The sequence below is a fragment of the Lacerta agilis genome, chromosome 4, assembly GCF_009819535.1.
Source record: "Lacerta agilis isolate rLacAgi1 chromosome 4, rLacAgi1.pri, whole genome shotgun sequence".
In the NCBI taxonomy this organism is placed as follows: domain Eukaryota; kingdom Metazoa; phylum Chordata; class Lepidosauria; order Squamata; family Lacertidae; genus Lacerta; species Lacerta agilis.
In genome coordinates this window covers 25,158,114-25,182,124 of record NC_046315.1, presented here as the reverse complement: position 1 = coordinate 25,182,124, position 24,011 = coordinate 25,158,114, and the positions used below count along the sequence as shown (strand labels likewise).

At 41.0% G+C, this 24,011-nt stretch overlaps 1 protein-coding gene and 2 non-coding genes across 6 annotated transcripts in view; 2 read left to right on the top strand and 1 right to left on the bottom strand.

Annotated features, from left to right (window-relative positions):
• Positions 1–1,763: 1,763 nt before the first annotated feature.
• Positions 1,764–1,837, top strand: TRNAN-GUU. Its single transcript has one exon. It is a non-coding gene; the product is annotated as a tRNA-Asn (tRNA).
• A 622-nt stretch (positions 1,838–2,459) lies between these two features.
• Positions 2,460–2,532, top strand: TRNAV-AAC. Its single transcript has one exon. It is a non-coding gene; the product is annotated as a tRNA-Val (tRNA).
• A 3,754-nt stretch (positions 2,533–6,286) lies between these two features.
• USPL1 (ubiquitin specific peptidase like 1) overlaps positions 6,287–24,011 on the bottom strand; it is a 19,849-nt gene continuing 2,124 nt past the window's right edge. The window contains exons 2-9 of one of the 4 annotated variants that reach the window (XM_033146438.1): positions 16,678–16,837; positions 16,082–16,210; positions 14,706–15,333; positions 12,840–12,953; positions 11,316–11,445; positions 10,358–10,483; positions 9,793–9,953; positions 6,287–8,323 (exon numbers count right to left, since the gene is read on the bottom strand). In XM_033146438.1, the coding sequence (XP_033002329.1) occupies positions 6,465–8,323; positions 9,793–9,953; positions 10,358–10,483; positions 11,316–11,445; positions 12,840–12,953; positions 14,706–15,333; positions 16,082–16,210; positions 16,678–16,764 (3,234 nt within the window). In that variant the 5' untranslated portion in view covers positions 16,765–16,837 and the 3' untranslated portion in view covers positions 6,287–6,464. Of the gene's footprint in view, positions 8,324–9,792; positions 9,954–10,357; positions 10,484–11,315; positions 11,446–12,839; positions 12,954–14,705; positions 15,334–16,081; positions 16,931–24,011 lie in introns of those variants that run through there. The other 3 variants (XM_033146437.1, XM_033146439.1, XM_033146436.1) reach the window with 3 other exon arrangements.

Here is a 24,011-nt window from a genome sequence, read left to right as displayed (position 1 = left end):
CAGAGAAAATAGCAAAAATTTCTAAGACACAATCAATGGATTGTTGGAAGTGCCATGAAAAAATAGGCAGTTATTTTCACTGCTGGTGGAAATGTTCAAAGATTTTTGGTTTTTGGAGTGAAATATATGAAAGATTAAAGAAGATGCTTAAGTGTACGTTTGGGAAAAAACCAGAGGTCTTCTTATTAAGTATAACTCCTGAAAATATTCCGGAGGATAGGAAAAATATTCTTTTGTATGTGTGCGCAGCAGCCAGGTTACTCATAGCCCAAAATTGGAAAGGGGAGAAAATACCAACAATTCAAGAATGGTTGATTAAATTGGTGGAATTCATGAATTTGGCTAAGATGACGGCAGCAATTCGAAATATATCAAAACAAAGATCTAAGACTGAATGGAAATATGTGGAAGACTATCTGAAAAAAGAAGGTATAAGAACGGATTTGGTGATTTGCTTAGATTGAGATATATGTGGGGAGATTTATATTAAAATGTGAGCTATTTATTTAGTTATTTATTTTTCAATTGTATAAGGTATAGCAAGTTTTGTTTTATTATTAAGGGAAGTGATATACAGACAATTGGGAGCCAATTTTTAATCGTTATTTATAATTCTTTGCTTTTTTCTGTGTGTTTTGTTTTTTCATATATTATTTTTTGTGGATTACTATGTCTTTTTGTTTTTGTTTTTTGTTTATTTGTTTCTATTGGTTGATTTGATATGGTTGTATTTTATAAGTTGGAAATTAAATAAAGCTATTTTAAAATTTAAAAAAATAAAAATAAAAATACTGAATTAACTGAGGTTCTGCTCCCCTAGCAGAAGCCTGCCCTCTGTAATGTCCTCCCTTTGGGGTGGATTGTTACCCGTGATCTCCCCGAAACAAAAAAGCTCAACGACTTTTTGTGCCCCCTAAAAATAAAATAAATCCTGAGCAATGCCCATGTTGCAGTCACCACTTGTTTTTATTTATTATTTATGCACAAGCCAGCCAGATGGGCAGGTATAAATAACATCATCACCACCATCATCGTTAACCTTAAATCAGGGTTGAGCAGAAGGTGAAAAGGGTGCGAGGCAGTTGCAACATATGCAGCATATGCATAGGAGGAAGTTGCAGGAGGTTAGCTGCCTGGGGGTGTGTTTTGCAAGGCGGGGGGGGGGGCATGCACATGAATGTGAAGGTGGATGTGGGTGCAAAGTGGTGCTGCTGCAGAACAGAATAGAGAAGTGGCTTCAGAAAGGGCGTTGGGGAGGTGAAAAGAGAAGTTATTCATTGTGGGATTAAGGGCCAAGCGGCATCTGTTAAGAGACTGCAATAAGGATATCCAGAGAAGCTTATGATCGATTGATTCATGAATGCCGGGTACCAGAGTGCCCTCGTGCCTTTCCCAGAAATTGCTGCCTGGCTAGGTCAAAGCAGCCCTTTTCTCCCCCTGGAGGAATCTTACTAGTTTGGGATGGGCGATCACGACCCCCAAGAAAGGGTGAAATTTAGGGCAGGCATTTTCTGCAAGTTCCCCCGTTTGGGGCTCTTATCTTACTGATCTCATTTGCTGCTGCTGCTGCAAGAGCCTTCCTCGTCCAGCCTTCCTGTCTCGCTTATTAGGAAGGAGGTTTGTTTCCGGGGGTTTTGCAACAGCTATTTTGGAGGTGGAAGTGATGGTGGAAGGATGAATTAAAGGAAGCGCGTTAGCAGTCGAAATAACAGCAAGGCTTGAAACCATTAGTACTTTCCTGGCAAAGACTCGAAACCAGCGGAGTCTCTGTGGCGCAATCGGTTAGCGCGTTCGGCTGTTAACCGAAAGGTTGGTGGTTCGAGCCCACCCAGGGACGAGGATAGCGGATATTTTTATTCACTTTCTTGCTCTGCAAAGTTTGTCGCATCGTTAGAATGGATTTATCTCACTCTGCAATTTAATTCTGCAAAGGAGCTCTGGTTTGGAAGAAGGAAGTACCTTGCATTTAATTCATAGATACCATTCTGAGCTGCTGATTTTTATTTTTTATTTCTTTTAACCGGGAAACTCGTGTAGTCGAAGCAGGTGCAGGGAAACTACCGGGCATGCCGCTTTTTCTCCGTGTCTTCTGCAAGAAAGTGCACCAAGTAAAGGAACTAACACTTCGTAAGTTAGGTCTGTCGAATGTTGCAAAGTAACTGTTGGACATGGATGGATCGAGACTGCCAAGTTTAGGCGTGACTTTTAACCACACTTGATGGCACCTTACTTTGCAAAATTAATAAACTAGTATTATAGAACAGAATATTATTTGTGTGTGTGCCTATGCCTATCCATGTCTATGTATCTATATGCATGCAATCTAGCGGTTTTCCCTTCCCCATCCTGACCCCAGCACGCAGCTAAACGCTAAAGCTTGCAAAATTCAAAAAACTACAAGAAATGCACATGCGAATTCTGCTATAAGGATCATGTGGGAGAACCTTTAGCCGACCTGGGTTTCCGTAGTGTAGTGGTTATCACGTTCGCCTAACACGCGAAAGGTCCCCGGTTCGAAACCGGGCGGAAACATTTTTCCCCGATAGTTTGTGAGGCGTTTTACGATCAGAACACGTTTAGAGGAGATAGCGGCCGGGCTTTTTGTTCATTTGTACCAAATGATAATCATTAATGTGGTTTCAACGCTCCGTGAATCATGCAAGTTCAGTCACTCAGTAAACTTACCCAACCGCTCTGCTTTTTTTCGTTTTGCTTTCATTGCTAGGCTCACGTAGACTTACAGTATTTCCAAATGGGGTGCGTGTTGGTGGGGAGAAATCTGGATGACTAAATATTCTCACTGAAAGCTCTTACATTATTTCAAGTCATTAATTGTGCATTTTAAAGTCTGTATTTTTATTAGCGCGGAGCCATGATGGGAGGAGGATCGTTTCCTCCGTGTTTGGGAAAGGGAACCCCAAAAAGCAAGGAGCTGGGCAAGGGCCTGTTTGCAGAGCAGCCATGGATCGCACCTCTGCAACAGTGTGCCATTATTTCTAATCCGGATTATTTAAAAAATGCAGTTAAAAATTTGCATTTAGCGCCATCGGCCACAGAGAAATTTCCTTTGCAGCTTCGTGAGAGTCTCCTGCCTGTTCCCCCCCCCCCCGCATTTACGCGGAGGGAGCGCCTGGTTGGGCAAACTTTTGAGTTGCAAAAAAAGAAAAAAAGCATCAAAAGTGGCGAGTGCTACATACCAGGGGGGACTCTGCATTATTATACATTGGGGTGAGGTGAAGAGAGGACTAGCGATGCATATTAGCTATAATGGCTATTGCTCTGCCCTTCACCGTTGGAGGCAACCCCCCCCCCCCGAATTCTGCGCACTGTAGTTTATCAAGGACTGTTGGAAATTTTTACTCGAGGTGTGTGTGTGTTAAATTACAGCATCCTGAATACTTTGTGTCAATGTCGGCCCAACAGGTTGTTCCCCCCCCCCCCAGACAATGTCCCACCAGTGACATCAACGGATGGACAGGAGGGTAGGCTTCAATCTTGCATGAGCTGTGCCACCATGTTCCTAGCAGGGAACATATTTGTGCATGCGAGGCATCCTGGTTTAATCTCTGCACATCAGCTGCTCTGGCTCTGATCTTAAAGCGGAGGTAGGGGACTCGCAGAGGCTTTTGCAAGCCTCCTCCCCTCCTCCCACCTCCCTTTAAGTTGTAAAAAGCCTCTGCGAGTCTCTGCCTAATGGTGTGTTGGAATCCCTTGGTTGGAATCCCCCCTCAGCCATGAAGCTCACTGGGTGAGCTTAGCCCAGGCACCATCTCTTAGCTTAACCTATCTCACAGGGTAGTTGTGAGGATGAAATGGGGAGAACCATGTAATTAATAATAATAATAATAATTTTATTTATTATTTATACCTCACCCAGCCACTCTGGGCGGCTCCCAATAGAATATTAAAAACACGACAAACCATCAAACATTAAAATCTTCCCTAAACAGGGCCACCTTCGGATGTCTTCTAAAGGTCATATAGTTATTTCCTTGACATCTGATGGGAGGGCATTCTACAGGGTGGGCGCCATTACAGGGAACCAGGCAGAAGGCCCTCTGCCTGGTTCCCTGTAACCTCACTTCTTGCAGTGAGGGAACCACCAGAAGGCTCTCGGAGCTGGACCTCAGTGTCTGGGCTGAACGATGGGGGTGGAGACGCTCCTTAAGGTATACTGGGCCGAGGCCGTTTAGGGCTTTAAAGGTCAGCACCAACACGTTGAATTGTGATTGGAAATGGACTGGGAGCCAATGTAGATCTCTCAGGACCAGTGTTATATGGTCTCGGCAGCCACTTCCAGTCACCAATCTAGCTGCCGCATTCTGGATTAGTTGTAGTATCATGTAGAGCGTATTGCAGTAGTCCAAGCGGGAGATATCTAGAGCATGCACCACTCTGGCGAGACAGTCTGCATACCAGATGGAGCCGGTAGACAGCTGCCCTGGACACAGAAGTGACCTGCGCCTCCGTGGACAGCTGTGAGTCAAAAATTACTCCCAGGCTGCACACCTGGTCCTTCAGGGGCACTTACCCTATTCAGGACCAGCGAGTCCTCCATACCTGCCACCTTGAGATCCTTGGAAGATAAAGGTCATATATAAATATAACAAATAAATATAAGATCAGAGCAAGATCTAGTTTCTACACAGCCTTTGGCAGCCTCCTAGGTTTAGCTCTAAGTTGGCATTACCTAACAATAAGTACATCAGTTATGGAGCAGATGCATTTAGTTGAGGTGGCAACAGGCTGACAAATAAATGTACCGTATTTGCACTCCAAGATTCCCTAACCAAGTAGCTCAACAGTGATCCATTTTCTGGAATGTGAATAATCAATACAATGAAGTGAATGTGAAAAATACAACATGCTTTCTTGCTTCTCAAAGGGTGCTTAAAAACACAATGAGAAATATAAGTCAGTTTTAGATTGCTTCCACTTTTGAAAACAAATTTCTTTTCATTTTGATTGGAAGTCTGGGTGTGTTTTAAAATGCCTTGATTCAAGTTTTAGTAGATTTGCTGATATCCCTTCAGTATGGTCACAGAAATACAGTGGTACCTCGGGTTAAGAATTAATTTGTTCTGGAGGTCCGTTCTTAACCTGAAACTATTCTTAACCTGAAGCACCACTTTAGCTAATGGGACCTCCCGCTGCTGCTGCGCCGCCAGAACACGATTTCTGTTCTTATCCTGAAGCAAAGTTCTTAACCTGAAGCATTATTTCTGGGTTAGCGGACTCTGTAACCTGAAGCGTCTGTAACCTGAAGCCTCTGTAACCTGAGGTACCACTGTAGTATTTTTTATTTAACTAAATTTATATACTACTTGACTGTAATTAAACCTAAGTGCCTCCTAAATGAATCTTAAACCTCACAACTCATCTGAACAGGAGGGAGTGGCCTGGTTTCATACATAACTAACACTAAGGCATGACCTGTTTAGCCAAAATTTGGTGTTTGTGAACATATGAATCCAGACAATCAGACTAACCATGGTCTGTCCAAACCAAACAACTTTGCTTAACCATGGTTTGTTTAGCCACCCAATCTCCAGAACTTGGGCAAGCTACAGAGGCATAAAGCAAGAACAGCTGAAAACAAACCAACTTTCTAGAAATAAGCCATGTCTTGTTTGCTTATTGGTGAGACAACTCAGGTTCCCCCCCCCCAACAAATCAGGGTTAAAGCAAGCCATGGTTTAGCATATGCGCAAACACAGCAATCACAAAGGACTGTTATTTAATAAGAAAGATCAGGCTGAAAAGATTATGTTTATGTCACATTTCCTTCATTATTGATTTAGATGAAACTTGCTTCATTAGGTATCTTCTTCCAAGTGTAAAAAACAACAAAATAATTTAACACACATAATTGTACAAAAGAATAGCAACCTAACAGCTCCTTTTTAAAGAGCTGACTATGCCAATGAGTTTTGAGACAAGCATCTGTCAGCAACTGTGCTGCCACACTTATGAACATGATGCAATATATATACTTTTTCGTGATCTACTGCCAGATTTCTGTGGCTCAGCAATTGTGCATTTTCCTTTGTGTGAATGTAATTCTACATCAGCAACTATCTGAAGAAGTGTGCATGCACACGAAAGCTCATACCAAGAACAAACTTTGTTAGTCTCTAAGGTGCTACTGGAAAGAATTTTTTATTTTATTTTGTTTTGACTATGGCAGACCAACACAGCTACCCACCTGTAACTGCAACTTTTTACTGTTTGTCAAAACTCTACCTGTTATCACCTCTGTTTCAGATACAAAATTCAGAGTCTCATCTCTTCCAGCTTGTCTTAATTTATTATTAATAGTGATAATAAACCAACCTCATAGTAAAAAAAACTTTCACATTTTAAAAAATCCAAAGAACCTCCATGTGCAAAATTAGCTTGAAACACAAGTTATGCTTTGCTTTAAAGCCATCTAACATAAACATGTGAAATTGTTAAAACACAATTCACCATGCTAAGAGAGTTTCATCAAAGTGATACAAGTCTTGAGTGTCAGCCATTATTGAATTCAGCATCGAACTAGGCAACAGTTCTTCTAGACTAAATTGTTTTGTTGGACTTTTGAAGTCGAGTTTCTTGGGGGATGATTTAAGTGACAGGTCTGTATGGTCCTCATATCCATTTTCCTTTACTGGACTATGATAATTATGGTCATGGTTTGTTCCCTGTGCACCATATCCACATTCTTCTTCTTGTGGAAGTTCCAAGGAAGCAACAGATGTAGTGGGAGACAACAGCTCAGATAAAATGTCATCAAAACTTGAACTGCTACACTGGGATGTACTGGTGCTTAGAGAATTCAGAGACTTACTATCTTCAACATCAATTTGGTGCTGCAGGGCATTTAACAAGCTCTGCAGGGAGTCACTTTCTTTCTGGGATTGAAGCTGTGGCTGATCCTTCATCCTTTTCTTGGGAGAGCGCCTGTTTCGCACCTGAGCCTTCGCCGCCTTATCTAGCGAAGCCAGTTTCTCCTTCTTAGCTTTCAGCTGCTGTTGAAGTTGTAGGCGCAGTCGGTGTGCTATTGTAACACTTGACTCTTCAAGATTCTCAGCCGATGTAAAGCTTTTAGTTTTACTGTGGCTCTGTTTAGGCCCAATCTGGTTACCCAAAGCCAGTGAGCCAGCCCTCTCCACCACAGTTCTTTTGCTTCCAACAATGTGATGCTTTTCTATAGGGGGTCTTGCAAAAAGAGTAGGTGAAGATTGAGGAGGAGCCTTATTAGAAGAATCTAATGCCCTCTCAGTTATCTTCTCCCTTTGGCTTTTTGAATGTTTTGCTTGGAAACCATGAAAGTGGCTTGCCTTCCTACGAAGTGAAGTGCAGCGAGTTTCTTTTTTAATGGGCTTTTTACAGATCTCAGTGTTATTATAGGTTGATAAACTTTTGGGCATGAGAGGATGACATCTTTCAAGTAAGCCCTTTACCCAACTGCCTGTGAACGACTTCGTTCCGTTTTTAGGGGCCGAGTGAGAAGAACTACTTGGGGAAGATGCAGCACTAGCCTGGGAATTTGCTGTTGCTACTCTCCAGTGTTCTACAGTATTATGTGTTATCTGTACATTATTCCCTGCTTTTGTTCTGCTGCTTTTGTTTTCTTGATTTGCTGTGTCCAAACTGCTGCTATCTTTGATCGGAACTTCAGGTTCTGCCCCTTGAACTGGTAGCATTTCTGGTGAATAATGGCTATTGCTCAGAGCAACGACTGGGGTTATAAGCATGTTACTTGCATTGTTTGGCTGCCCTTGATGCAAGGGAGTACTGGCATTTCCAAGTAACTTACACTCCTTCCCAGCAACATCTCTTTCGGAAGTAGTTGGAGAAACTTTAACTTCACCTGCATCATGCAGCTGCGACGTGTCTGTTCTGACTGTCATGTTATTTTCCACTGCAGGGCTTCCACCCAGTGGTTTACCTTCAGAGTCAAGTGGAACTCGTACAAGAGTCAAAGTTACAACATCATCATTGGCCAGGTTTTCCAAGCCGCAAAGCAAATCACTTTTGTTATTCGCAATCAAGTTTTGTGTCTCATTTGTGTGTGCATTCAAGTTATCGTCAGTGTGATGAATTAAAGGTGTGTTGCTGGCAGCCTTGCCATCAGCATATTTAAATGGAGAATTTGGCTGTGCTTTTAGCAAAGGAACATTCGTAGCCATTTCACTTTCTAGCTGTGAATCCAGACCATTTGTCAATCGTGGCGGTTTTCTTTCCCAGATGACGATGTGAATCTCTGAAGGGGGAACGCCAAAGATCTTGTGTCTTCTAGAGTACGAACCCTTTAAGTCATCACACTCAAGCCATGTTTCTGAAAATGAGAAATGGACAGTTCAGAATTTTAGGGTGCATAATCCCTCATCACAGATCTCTGGAAATCACTGTTCTATTCATTTCAAAGTCTTTCAGCACTTTACTGGATAAATCAGCTTTGAAATATATCCACAAAAATAAACAGCAACTAGCCTGCCTGCCCACACATACCTATGTAAGTCACAAACGGTCTCCAATTCTCTACACTTTACAATGGCTTCCCTGCCTGGATGTAATTTTTACTGACCACCAGAGATCAAGAACAGGTATTTGCAAGTCTGATGTGAGCATTTATTTCACCTCACCAGAAAGTGTTCCTGATAATGGGTATGAGTACTACTTATTTTCATAGAATCACAGAGTTGGAAGGGACCCTGAGTATCATCTAGTCCAACCCCCTGCAATGCAGGAATATGCAGTTGTCCCTTGCAGGGAATTGAACCTGCAGCCTCTAACCAACTGAGCTATCTGGATGACTGGATATAGGACTGATATAGGAACAGTTTTGGAGCTCTCTCTTATCTTAACCTAGGATCACCACACAGTAGAAGACAGTGAAAACATGATGGTTGGTCCTCCCTGAGAAGGGTTTTGAGGGAAAGCCCTCCCCATTACTGTGGGAGGCTCCCAGGTGCCTTTTGGGACAGGACTGGCAAGGGGATAAAGGACATGAGTGTGCTGGAACTACTTATTATGAAACAGTGATAGGTTATGTATACTAGGTTAGAAAAACTTACAACAGAACAGCACACATACTGCTTAATTGGTCTACTACTTATGGCAGGCATAGGCAAACTCGGCCCTCCGGATGTTTTGGGACTACAACTCCCATCATCCCTGACCACTGGTCCTGTTAGCTAGGGATGATGGGAGTTGTAGTCCCAAAACATCTGGAGGGCTGAGTTGTTGTTGTTGTTGTTGTTCAGTCGTTCAGTCGTGTCCGACTCTTCGTGACCCCATGGACCAGAGCACGCCAGGCACGCCTATCCTTCACTGCCTCTCGCAGTTTGGCCAAACTCATGTTAGTAGCTTCGAGAACACTGTCCAACCATCTCATCCTCTGTCGTCCCCTTCTCCTTGTGCCCTCCATCTTTCCCAACATCAGGGTCTTTTCCAGGGAGTCTTCTCTTCTCATGAGGTGGCCAAAGTACTGGAGCCTCAACTGAGTTATGGGTTCCTAATCCCTTGCTTTTAGTTCCCAGAATCATCTGAGGCTACCAACCAGGACTTGCAGCAAAAAGAGAAAGTCCCAGGCAAATTGCAGGGGAGCTAAAAGGAAAGAGGAGAAGGCATAACAAAACAAGATTGAACTTCTGCCTTTGAAATTTCCTGATGAAGGACCTGAGAGGGCTGGAACACTCTGCACAGTAAGCCTTTTCTTTTACATGTGTTTCCTGCTTTCTTTCTACCAGCCTGTGCAGACAGACACCTATTGAAGGACAGGTGATGGGAGTGCACTGTACTTACCATCTGAATCCGAGATCCATGTTATGAAGTGTTTTGCCTCCTCCTGATACTGAACAAGAGCTGTTACTTGGTAGGAATCGCCTTGAAACTGAAATGAGTAGGTCTCCAGATCATTACGTGGCAAGCCTTCCACAAAGTGCATCATAAGTACCGAGGAAACACTACCAAAGAAACAACAATTTGTAGCTTTAGAACTATGTAACTTATAGCATTATGAATATCGGACACATCATCCACACACAGCAGAATTGGCAACTAGCTGCTTGGGAAACTCAATTTATGAAAGTTTCTTAAGTGTCTCAAAAGCTTTTTATAAAACAACCACCCAAATAAGACTATTTGAGAGCTTATAGAATGAGATTCCATAAACCATGGTATTCAAATAGCAGAACCTTGGAGGTAGGCACAGATTTCTAGCTGGCAAATTCATAGTTACATGATGGGACCCAGCAAGGCTACTAATATTATGCCAGAACTGCATTTTCATACAACACTAGCAGCAGCACATTGTCCATCTGCGATATAGTTTTACTCACATCAGCATCTTAATATAGTTCACACTTACTTTTCTAAAACCATTTCTCTTCTTTGAGATGTGTGATGACAGTTATTACAGGGACCAGTATGAACAGCTTTCAGCGGGTGCCATTCTGGGATGATATTTGTAAATGTTGTCAACGTCTTCCGACACCTGAAGTAAGAAACGATCCAGTGCTGTGAGAGAATTCTTGTCAAGCTAAACCTGGGACACCCAGAAGAGTCATTCATATAAATGATCCACATTCAAAATTGCTGTGAATCTGCTGCAACCAAATGGTTAAATGTAATTTTAAGTTCCAAGTTAAAGAAGTAAATACTGGCAAATTTCAGGGATTGTCCTAGACTGGGAACATTTACCCCATGCAACTGTTTTTAAAAGCTACAGGAACATACACCTGCTGCTAACAGGTGACTGAAATTCAATAATCAATTAATTTTCCAGTTTAAAGTAAGCTTGACTGTAAGCAGTGGCTTGTCTGCAACAGAAACAGAAAAGTTATCTGTGGATGTGTACACGATTCTGCCCTGCATGTGAACATAGCCTTGGAGGGAATGTCTGTCAATATGGGGTGAGATATTATGCTCCAGGGCTTGGTGTCTTTATCAGGGAACAGAATCAAGTAGAATGGGATTTATCTGGGAACCTAGTTTGAGGCTAAACATAATGTTTGGGTTAATGTTATATATTGCAGTGTTCAGCTCTTGAATGCACACTTTGACTGGCAGGATCAATTCTGACCAACAGCAAGAAAAACTAAGGAATTATCAAGTACTGCAGAGCTAGCTTATTTTCTGACAGCAAACACAACATTTTATGCTACGCTGTGAAAGAAGAAGTATGGCATGCTCATAACGCCCCATCAATCATGCACATGTTCTGTTTGCAGAGAAAAATATCAAGACATCTACGCTGATTTGAAGATTAACATGTGATTTGAAGATTAACATGAGGAAGACAAGAAAGAACTTCAGCAGAAACTAACCTGTCACTGACTTGGTAGCCACACTGTGAGCATTTGAACTTCCATGAATAAGAGTGGAGGAACAGTTTTTCAATTTGAGGATCATTCTTTAAAAGTAGAGGAAATGCAAACACCGGACTCTCCTTGTTACCTTTGAAGAAAAGAAATGGGGTAAGATACATGAAAGTGCCCTACAGGACAGTGAAAACATTTTACTATGTTTCATAGAATCACAGAGTTGGAAGGGACCGTGAGGATCATCCAGTCCAACCCCCTGCGGTGCAGGAATATGCAGCTGTCCCATATGGGGATTGAACCTGCAACCTTCGCATTGTAAACACCATACTCTAACCAACTGAGCTATCCAGGTCCTTTTTAAATAATGTAAGATACCTTGCTGAACATGGCCAAAATCTAGTGACTCTTCAAAAGACGTTTCACATATTTCAGAAAACATTTACAAGGGCCAATTCTTACAAAGGTTGGTGCACAGGCTCATAAAGCGTGTTTTGGTTTCCGTTCAAACAATGAAAGCATGAAGGTATAAAGATACCTGAAGGTTTTGCATTTAATTATATACTTTTTAAGTCATTGAAATATCTGAGAATTATACATTTTGCTTCCTATATTAAATAAACAGAGAATACAGTTCGAGTGCAATTTTCTTCTGACACATAGGATTGGGATATACATGATGAGAGACTTTGAGCACTTCCTACTTAGCAGGAAGAGGCTAGAAAATATGGTGAAGGTATCTTAACAAGGAACCCTATGTTAAGTTAGGGCCATAAATCAGTGGCAGAGCATCTGCTTTGCATGCAGAATGTCCCAGGTTCAATCTCTGGTATCTCCAGGTGAGGATGGAAGAGAACCCTGCCTGAAATCCAGAGAGCTGCTACCTGTCAGTGTAAACAACACTGAGGTGAACCAATGGTCTGACTCCGTATAAGGCAGCTTCCCATGTCTTAAATGGAATCTGCATGTTCAGAGGCAATATACCCTTAAATATTAGTTGAAAAAGTCACGGCCTTCACACTCAGTTTCATAACTCGCCCAAGGCATCTGGTTGACCACTGTGGGAAGCCAAATACTGGAGTACAGTAGATGGACCTTTGATCTGATTCAATAGTATTCTCCTTATGCCTAACTGAGGAATCAATGGCCCAGAAAACAGCTAGAACACACAAAGGAATCGTATCATTGAAACCGGAATCCTATCTGAAGCTAATGACAATGAAAAGTAGTTTGCAGCTGATGGACAGAAAGGAAGTTTCCTGCTTGGCAGGGGGTTGGACTGGATGGCCCTTGTGGTCTCTTCCAACTCTATGATTCTATGAAGTACTAGCATTGTAATATATTAACACAGAACTCTTGAGGAATGACTCCCTCTGGATCCATAAAAAAATAAAGATAACGGAAATTTACAAGACAGAAAATAAGAAAGTAGGTTTGGCACTAGTTTACTGTCACGTTTGGAAACTTAGTACCATTATATGTAAAATAATAACAACGGCAATAATGAAAAACCCTTCAGCAATTACTTACCTAATTTACATTTAAGCTGTGGCTGAAGCTGGACAAAAATTGTATTTCTGATTTCATTCAAGTGTGATTCAGCTCTTGAAAGAACATCCAAAGGAACTTCCGAAACACATTCACCTGCACAAAACAGAATGATCCATCAACATTTTGTCTCCAGGAACTGCCTTTTTTTATTCTGTACCAACAATAACTGAGTATTTATTCCACTTATTAATGTATGTCTATATACTGCTTTAACATTGTCCTTGAGCTGGTAACACTATTAAATAGATGTAATTATGCTATTTGTTTTGTAGCTGTTATGGCTATACAGTGGTACCTCTGTTTACGAACTTAATTCGTTCCGGAAGTCCATTCTTACACCGAAAGCGTTCTTAACCCGAGGTGTGCTTTCCCTAATTAGGCCTCCCGCCGCTGGTGCCCTTCCACCATTCGGCTTCCGTTTATATTCCGGGGCAAAGTTCGCTAGCCGGAACACCTACTTCCAGTTTTGCGGAGTGCATTGCCCGAATTGTTCATTAACAGGACTGTTCTTAGATAGACCAAGGTACCACTGTACAAGTAACCAGACTTCAAATGCTCACTAATATCTGCTAATGCTGCGAAATCAGATTAATGCAACCATCTCTATAAACTATCCAAAGCTAATGGCAAGTGGTGTGAAGCACTTAAATCAACTAGCACATCTGCCAAAGCTAAACCTCTGCCTTGCCTCTCATGAAGCGGCTTTCAAATTGCTTCCTGGAGAACCATGGTGTCTTTAGAAGCTTATCAGACACCCATTAAAGAGAAATGTCAAATGTCAATGGAAGACAGCTTGCCACCACTACTGATCTTTCCCTGGAACATAAAGCAAGAGGAGATGAGTGTGTTCTAGGGTGTACTGTTGCTCCCAGCAGAGCTACAGTGAGGCTCTGAGTCTACCTGGTACTCTATCTAAACCAAGCATGTGAGCTGGAACGTGCCCTGGAATAATCTGCAGTGCAATGAAGGCCTGAAGAAAACAATTTAGAGGTTCCGTAACAGACAAGCTGATGTGGAAATCATAACCAAAAAGCAACATTCAAAAATGCATTGCACAAACTCTATAAACTTCATGCAAGTATTTGATGTCAATATACAGCATGATAGGAATATTTTAGCCTTCACGAATCAAGCATTGTATCATCTGATGTATCTAATCACACTGGGCAATTTTGATGCCATTCATGGATGAGGGAAAAGAAGGATGAGCAACAGCCCATGCTGCTGTTCTATTGGTGGAACAGGTTTTGATTTAATAAGAGGTGTTCACTCATGTAAAAGAGGAGGGAATTGTTGCTGATCCCTCCTTCTGGTTGCAGCCCCTTGCCTCCCCTCCCCAAATCTGTTACAGAGGGCTGGGGGACCCTCCAAAACAGCATGGAAGGAGTTGTGGGAGGCTAAAGTGGGAAGGGATTTTTTTTTTTTAATCACACCCCCATCTCTTATGTCACTGGGAAAATATTCTGTGAAAGGCAGTAGTTGCTATTGCTCTTTTGAGTTATCTGAGCAAATGTGGGGGGTGTTGTGCAAGTTTAGTTTATGAAAGTAGAAATATAAAGCAGAAAAACTACACCACTGCTTCTAAAAGACTGATTTTTTTTTTACTTAAAGCTGGTTCATTTTCCAAAGCTGAAGGCTGGTGCACATACTAGAGACACAAACTTATTTGAGAAAGTAAGGAAAAAAGGAGGCTGTAAGGCCTGCATGGATTTTAAACCGCTATGCCGACTATAAAAGAAACAGCTTCACTGTCCAAGGCTCAGAGTTCTATACACCCCACTGATTTCTCTTCTTAAAAAATTATTTTGACAGCAAAGGGAAAAGGGGGACTTGTGTTTGGCTTACCCCGTTGGCAAGTATTCACAAGTGCAGTTGCTTCGTTATATTTTGCAAATAGGCTCTGGATTACAGATACATTTTCCAAGACTGATCCACTCAGAATCATTTTTAGTGTTTCTAAATGCACTAGGACTGACAGAATGCAATCTAACCAGCAGAGAGCGTACACATTCCTCCACTGAAGCCACAATGGCTCTGGCCGAGATGGTTTGTCTTGATGCAGAATTTGAGACAATGATGAACCAATTTCAGGATCTGACGAAAACTGTGCCTGAACACTGAAAATTTCCGGTGAACTTCCTTGAGCTGCCATTTTCATGCCCATTTGCTGCTCCATGGATTCTGCTGCACTATTAAAGTTCGGCTGAATGGCTTCTGGAAAGTCAGGCTGCCCTGACCGAGTCCCATACAGATTATCTCCATTGCACTTGGGAGCAAGATCAGGTTTGAATGCCTTCTCATTTTCTATCAAGTTATCAGTCCTCGTCAATTTTAAGTGCTGGGGAACAGCAGAGGTTACCAGGCTTGTGTCAGGTGACTTTCTTTTCCTACAAGTGCCCTGAGATGGAGAATCCTTTTTATCAGTAGGAATTATAATGCTGCTTAGTGGTTCAAATCCCAGAGGGAAGATGCACTGAAAAAGAGCAGGAGGGGAACACAAAGATATCTGAGTAAATTAATAACATGCAACGCGGGTCTTAGAGATGCAATAGAGGGATGTATACAAAAACAACAGCTATGCAACACCTAATTAAAAACAAATAAAATCCAAATGTGTTTTAAATAGCACTTCTCTGAGATATTAAGTTCTCTTTAGAATTCCAGAACGCTTCACAGTCAATGACACTATAAATTGGTTCATCAAAATTGGAAACATTTTTAGAAACATAAAAATTGGCTTGAAAGAGGGTATCTGCAGAGTAATATTTGGTTTTTCTCTCACTATTTTTTGAAAGGATATTTCTGAAATGTTTTTCTGGACATTTGATGTGCTTATTGCTGCTGTTGTCTTTTTTTAACTTTTACATAAAGGAATGAAATTTCTAGTTTTTCTGAATTAGGGTTGGATTAATCAGCACTTAGGCTATGCACCCTTAGATCACCCCCCCTCCCAAATTCTCTTACTGATTTAGCCTTTCTTCCTCCCACAACCACCACTTTTCTCTCCCTGTTCATCCCGAAGCACAAGCCATAATCTGTCTATCTATTCAAACATAATGTGCTGGTAGTTTAATGAAACCATTATTTTGTATGCCAAAGGGATACCCAATTATAAAATGTTATGGCAACTACTTAGGAAATTAGCACAAGTGCTCAGATTAAGAATCACGGATTATAGGAAAATTGGACCAATCCCAACTCAACAAGAAAGAGTGATGCACCTGTGGATTTTCACACAAGAAAATGGATTCTTCAAAACTGATGCGATATATTCTTAGACCTCGTATGAGACCCTTCTTTTTGCAAGCTGGGCAACTTCCACCGGGAGTTACTTCTGCAGAATTGCAGCCCTGAAGTGATGTAAAACAAACAACAAAAGTGTTATTCTTGAGAGGCCAAATATTAAAACATGGTAAAATGACTTTCATAGCATTTATGTGTTTCAGAGTTAAATCTGACAGCAGTGAAACATAACAAATCAAATACAGATGAGAGCAAACAATACTATACATAACTTGGCTTTTATACTGACTGTTCGGGCTATATGCAGTGAACAAAATAGCCTTTACCATCAGTCTGACCGTGAAAATATAACCAGCAATAGCTCAAATGTGTTCATAAACTTTTGGGGAATAGGTAACAACATTTGAAAGTAAATCTTTCGCCATTTCAGTAAGATTTCCGTGGAAAAATGAATTTTACAATTTTTTTGTGAAAGGTCATATAAATTAGGCCAATAGAAATTAAAAACTCTCTCAAATTTGAGGAGGAATGAAAAAAGAGAACTTTGCACAATGTGAAAGAGAACTGAACTGACTTTTCCCAAATACCCCACCATGTGGAGTGCAGATGCCCCTATACCAGTCACTTGCAAACCATTTCCAATCTTCTGGCAATCCATCATTCTGAGGCACTGGCCAAATTATCATGTCACTTGCAATTTTTCAACAGTCCTAAGGATTTTTTCCCCATATACTCTGAAAAATAAGAAGTGAACAAGAAAAGTTAAATAAGCTTTTTTTTCCCAATAGCAGTTTTCAGAAAGCACATTAAAGAAGAAAGATTTTGTGTGTGTGGGTTAGAAGTAAATGGATTTCCTTAAGTCAAGGAAAGCAAGTAAAGAAATTGTGTGAGAGAGGGGGGGCACACACAAAAACCTACAAGCATGTAAAGCAACTAACTCAACTTGAAGTTCATATTTGTACAGTAGAACCTCTATTTACAACCGCTTCCACTCGCGGACGTTCCAAGTTGCGACCATGGCAAACCCGGAAGTAACCGGTGGGTTTGCTGCTGCTCGTGCATGCGCAGAAGTGGGCAATTGCCGCCCGCACCTGCACACAACGACGCCTCTCCCTACGACCCGTTTCACCTTAAGGACGGGCCTCCGGAATGGATTGTGGTCATGAGTAGAGGTTCCACTGTAATATAAACAGATGAATCAATAGCCCCAACAGCTCTTGAAAATATTGTTGCTGTTCCACCTGCAAAGCAATTAAACGACTTGTGGTAGAAGCTAGGGAAGATAACAAAAACTGCATCGTGTCATCCTAGGTGCTCTACGCTGGGTGTGCTACGAAAACAACTGAGGTTTCACATTTCAGCACAAGCAAATAACATTGCCTGATACAGTGCCACCAAAGTTAGGCAGAAAGTCTTGCAGGTACAATGATGCCCAATCACTTAACTATACAGACTGGGAGCTCCTGTAGACATGATCATGTGTGCATCCCCTCCTTCCCTTCTCCCATTCTCTAGTTAGTGATCAGCCAGCATTAGGTGCAAGCCAGATCTCAGCTGTGCCCAATTTATGTCTGACCTGGGCCATTTTGGGTTGGGCAGAAAGCTCATTTGATTATGCAATTCATTTCTCTCATGTTAAAATAAACATCCACCAGATCATGTGTATGTGCCAATAGCATTCCGACAGTCAACAGCATGGGCATATGAATGCCACTACCATGTTAGCTCACATTAAACATATATGGGTTGCTGTGATGTGGATTTAAATATGACCATGAAATACAAGAAATGCTCTTGTACTTTGCCGTTCAATATTTTAATGGGAGGGCAGATATACTTTCACAGCATCAACAGCAGAGAAGAGAAAAAATAACAAAAACACAGTAATTCTGAAAGGATCTGCATACAAGCAATGCACAAAAGCTAGTTAGTTCAGAGCTAGCTTGTGCTAAACTAAAACCCATTTCATTCTGAAATAGTACGTGAACATATTCTTCAGCTTTTAAAACCAATGTCAAAATCAGTCACAAATGGTGAGCAAAATCCCTACCATGAAATTTGTCTTTCCCATGACAGCTATGTTCTGAGTTGATGTTTTCAGAGAACCTTCATGAAAATGCCAAAGTTTCTTTACTCGCCAGTTCAGATTCCATCAGTGAAGTTCAAAAATTTTGCCCAAATATCAATTTACTGTATGTTTTACTTACGGTGAACCTCACTTGCCATTCTATTGCCCACTTACTCAGTTTGGAGCCTTCTGGAGCGCTTCACAGCCCATGGGTTTTACCACCACCCTGAATAATCTGGTGCCATCTACAAACTTGACCAGCTCATTGCTCTCCTCCTAACAATTTAGGAATGTGTTAAATAGCATTGATCACAATGAAGATTATTGGGATACCTCACTTTCTTACTTCCCTCTATTATCAGAACTACTTTCTTGTTCTTTAACCAGTTTCTAATCCGTAAGAGGATCTATCCACATATCCCCTGGCTGCTAAATTCTAAATAAATGCTTTTGGCTATGGACTTTGTTAAAAGCTTTTTAGAAGCCAACACTTACAGTATCTATCAACTTGGAGTGTCAGTAAGAATGTAGATGAAGGCAAAGAACAGCAAATATTGGTGAAGTAGGACTTCACAAGGATTGCTTATATCTTTAATAATGGTTTCCATCAATTCATCTGGACAGAAGCTAGGCTAGCTGGTGTGCAATTTTCTGACTTCCCCTAATCTTCAAATGCTTAAAAGACCCAACAGCAGCCCAAGACCGTAAATTTGGGTGCCTAGTGGAGATAACCCCTCCCCCCCAATTACCCTTTACCCCTCCTACAAAGAGTACAAGCCTGCTAGCCATTGTTAGAACAGCCTTGCTTGGATTCTTCTCCAGTCAGCTTGCCCACGTAAGACCACTGACAGAAACAGAGCAAGCACTGAAACAGCAACACTTTCTCCCATCTTTATGTGTATCTCATTATTAAAATCAGTGTTCTAAAACAGGCATAGAACATAGTCCATAACCTCACACTAGCTTTCAAACCAATTGTGAATCACTGTCCTAAAAATGGTGCAGTCAATGATAGTACCGTCACTGAACTATTGTTGTGAAATAGCTAAAGCAATAGACAACAGCACAAACTATTTTGTAACAGTCTAATAACAAATACATGCTTTTGCTTCAGCACTACCTATGAAAATGACTGCTCAGAAACTGTTTCAATTAAACCAGTGCCCTACAACCTTGATTTCTGGCTGATCTCCAGATTTAGCAGCCATACTGAATACTTTGGCCTTTAACTATCTGTGGCCTTTCAGAAGTGAGTGGGATTTGAAAAATGTATTTCTCTTTCCCCATGGTTTTAATGTACCTATGCAGTTTATTGTATGTTTGGTTGTAGGTTGCTTTGGGTTGCCCTGGGCAATATAAAGTGACTAACACATTTAATGCATAATAATAATAATAATAAATATATTCTATCTCTGTAGCAAGAGTCCATGTTTATGTTCAGGATCAGTAACATTAAATGGCAATTAAGAAACTTTATTGCTCTTAATATTGTAATTCGTTTATTTAACTGATAATGAATTTTTCCCTCCAAGAAATTTAAGGCAGCACAAACTAAACTAGTAGACTAAACTAGGTGAGACACAAACAAATAATGCACACCCATGTCAATACCTGACAGAAATGTTGATTTGCAAAAAAGAACACTTGCAGCACCTTAAAGACTAACAAACACACTACATAATAAACTTTAGTGGGCAAAGAGGGCCCATTTCTTTTGTGAAGATGCAGTTAATACCTTTGATCAGATAAGATTACCGTATTTGTAATTCAAGTACCTGTAGTTATGGACTCAACTGTTGACGGATTCATCCACATGGTTTCAATCACCATTTCCATGAGTGATTGAGTGATATTTTTCTGTTCTTTGCCTTCATCTACATGCTTACTGACACTCCAAGCTGACAGATATTGTAAGTGTTGGCTTCTAAGTCCATAGCCAAAAGCATTTATTTAGAACTTAGCAGCCAGGGGATATGTGGATAGCAATACTGGCAGAAATACAGGTATCCTGCCCACTGGAAAATGTATTCATTTGCATAATACACAAATATTAACACAGTTATTGTTCTTTCACCTCACCTCTTCTAGCTTTAAGAAGCCAGGTTTTAAGAAATCACCTGCAATTTTATATAAAACCAGGAGGTTGCAGGAAATCTCATGGTCAAATGATACTAATCTTGCAACCAGACCCCCACTCCAGAAACTCTGTATAAAGAAGCTATTTCACTGCAAATTTCTCAAATCCAGAAACAGTATATTATTATAAAGCCCTATCAGATATTTTAGGAATACTCAAAATACTAGGGTTTCTCTAGTATTAAGGGAGAAATATGTGAAAAACTGGTACAAGCAAGGCTTTTTGTTGATTCCTTATGTTTTGACACATTGAGTATAAACTCATGAGGTGCTGCTCACAACTCATGCAGTATGATATTAATAAATCTATTATCCAGTGGTTTATTCTTATGTATGTGCTCCTTTGGAAGGAAAAAAATATTATACTGTACACTTTATTAACTTTTTAAAAATAAAGATATTTCAAAACGAATCTTGCTTTGGTGTACTTTTAAAAAGGAAAACATTTACCTAATAAAAACACAAAGAAGAAAAATGTCCAGTATTCATTTCAGACCTGCAGCTGTATTACATTTTGGGCAATGTGCATATGGTTATGATCTTTGTTAGGACTGCTGTGAGACAATCAATGTAATCTTCAGGCTTCAAGATGCTTTGGGGACTACCTGAACTACAGTGCACTGCAGGTTTTCACACAGTGTTAGGGACAGGAGTAACATGTTCTCACCTTTGATGCATGATGGAGAGTACATGTGACTCTGAAAACTTACTTTTGCATTTGGGAGGGTTGGCTAAAGAGAACACCAATCAGAATACAGTCATACCTCGGGTTGCATTCGCTACAGGTTATGAACGCGCTGAACCCAGAAGTACCGGAATGGGTTACTTCCAGGTTTCGGCGCAAGCGCAGAAGCGCAAAATGACGTTACGCACATGCGCCGAAGCGCCGAATCGCACCTCACACATGTGCAGGTGCGGCGCTTCAGGTTGCGGACCTTTCAGGTTGTGAGCAGGGCTCCGCAACAGATTCAGAGGTACCACTGTACTGCTTTACCAAGGCTAATCCCCATGGGCAATATCCAGGACAAGCTCATGCAAGGAATCTTTCTCTCCTCCCCAAAGCCTTTCCAGAGTGCCTGAAGAACTCATCAACACTGTGGGCTCAATCGTTACAATGCTGGTTGAAATTAGCCACAATAATCCTACACTAGTGACACACAAGAATCCTCTGCTCAATTTTCAGAGATTCCTCTTTTCTATTGGTGCCTGGTACAACTCAGCCCACAGAGAAGCCCCCTGTGACACTCTGGAGAGGCTTTCCAGTAAATACTGGATACTTTGAGAGAGGGAATGACTTGTTGTTCAAGCCTGAATTCTGCTCACGCAACACTAAATATCACTTTCTCTGATGTTTCTATGTGCAGAACTTGAATGAAGTTCAGTAACCTCGAAGGTTATAAACCAGGCATGTCCAAAGTCCGTTTTGGGGGCCTAATCCGGCCCGCCGGTCAATTTAAGTATATGTCAGTACATGTCCTGAAGTAAAATCTTAAAAAAAAGCTCAGCAGACAACTTTGGCCAACCCTCACGCATGTTCACTTCACCAAATCCGACCCTCTTTGAAAAAAGTTTGGGCACCCCTGTTATAAGCAATGCTGCCCTACCTATTTTGCAGCAGAATACTGAAATGAGGTGAACTGCTCCTTATGCTTCCTTAACATTATGGAGAATTGGGAATCTGATGTTTAGAGGTTTCTTTATAATGTAGGAATCTGAACACAAACAGTTATTCACAGATTTTGGAGAAAGCCACTGAAGTAGTTGTAGGTACAAATGAACTATCAATAGCACAAAGATAGGTGCTCTTACTTCATGTGTGTGGTCAACTGACCTAAGAAACAAAACATGTTAGGCAAAAGACTGCAGACAAATTGTTTAAGTGCACTGTGGATTGCTGCAAATTAGTAAGAAAGTAATGGAAAAGTAGTAATGAGTATTGCAAACTGAACAAGTAAACCACGTCTTTCAGCATTTCCACACATCTGTATATTTGTCATAAGCAAAGCAAATCATGCCACTATTGCTGCTGGGCTTGGCCTCCTAAAGACACTTGAAATGTTCTGGCCACAAGGATTTTACATGCATTCAGTAAAGAGGGTGCCAAACAATGCAATCAATTATGGTTGAACAAACAAATATATATTAAGACTGAAGTGGTCAATGCCAAACTGGAATTAAAAAACCATAACCTTGCAATTATAGGTAGGTAGCCGTGTTGGTCTGCCATAGTCAAAACAAAATAAAATAAAAAATTCCTTCCAGTAGCACCTTAGAGACCAACTAAGTTAGTTCTTGGTATGAGCTTTCGTGTGCATGCACAGTACTGCTTTGGCCTATGTTGATTAATATCAACAGAAATACGCAGCAGAAATACTAATTAGTATAGTATTAATAATATTGAATATTGATACAAGCACTCTGCTGTGGCATGTTCATTGTCTTAAGAACTGAACTACAATATATGTATACTACAGTGGTACCTCGGGTTACATACGCAGCGGCAGTGGGAGATCCCATTAGCTAAAGTGGTGCTTCAGGTTAAGAACAGTTTCAGGTTAAGAACGAACCTCTGGAATGAATTAAGTACGTGACCAGAGGTACCACTGTATAATGATGTTGTTTTTAAAGTCTGCATAGAATTCTACCCCACTAGGTACCATGGGTGGACTTGGTCCAGAAAGCCAGCTTTTAAACATTTAAAAAGGAAAAAGGCAGTTTGCTCCAATAAAACTTTGCATATATCCAAAACTGAAACTGGTTAAAGTTACAGGAATGTAGAATAAGAGATATGCTTTTCCATACATAACAGAATTGTTCTAAAGTTTTGAATATATTTTAATTAAGGTTAGTAAGACTGAGAAGGCTAGGTTTTTCATTATATAATGTTGTACAAAAGTACAAATTAATGCTTTGTATATACCAGGCATGGCCAAACTTGACCCTTCAGCTGTTTTGGGACTACAATTCCCATCATCCCTGAACACCGGTCCTGTTAGCTAGGCATGATGGGAGTTGTAGTCCCAAAACAGCTGGAGGGCCAAGTTTGGCCATGCCTGGTATATACAACTGTTAACGCTGAAAAAAACAACAGAATATAAAATATAGCAATAATTTACAGTAAAAAGGCACCAACAGCTATGAAATGCACTAAATGCTATATTTCTTTTAGAAAGTCTTTACAGTTCCAAATGAATGCTGGTAACTAACACTTGAAAAGTGCATGCTGTCTAGAAATACAGAGCAGCAGTCATACTATCTGTCAGTATAACAAATAATAGCCCAATAGCTATGAACTGGAACCTGATGGGAGTCAAACTCAGCACGTTAAAAATAAAGGTTACTTACTAACCCTACGCACCATTCCAACTGCTGACACATGCTGGCTGTGGGATGGGACTCTATGTGTGTACAAGCATGTATTAGACCAGGGGTCAGCAAACTTTTTCAGCAGGGGGCCGGTCCACTGTCCCTCAGACCTTGTGGGGGGGCGGACTATATTTTGAAAAAAGATATGAACGAATTCCTATGCCCCACAAATAACCCATTTTAAATAAAAGCACACATTCTACTCATGTAAAAACATGCTGATTCCCGGACAGTCTGTGGGCCAGATTTAGAAGGCGATTTGAGCCGCATCCAGCCCCCGGGCCCTAGTTTGGGGACCCCTGCATTAGACTGAGCGGGAATCCTGAGCCAATCCTGAG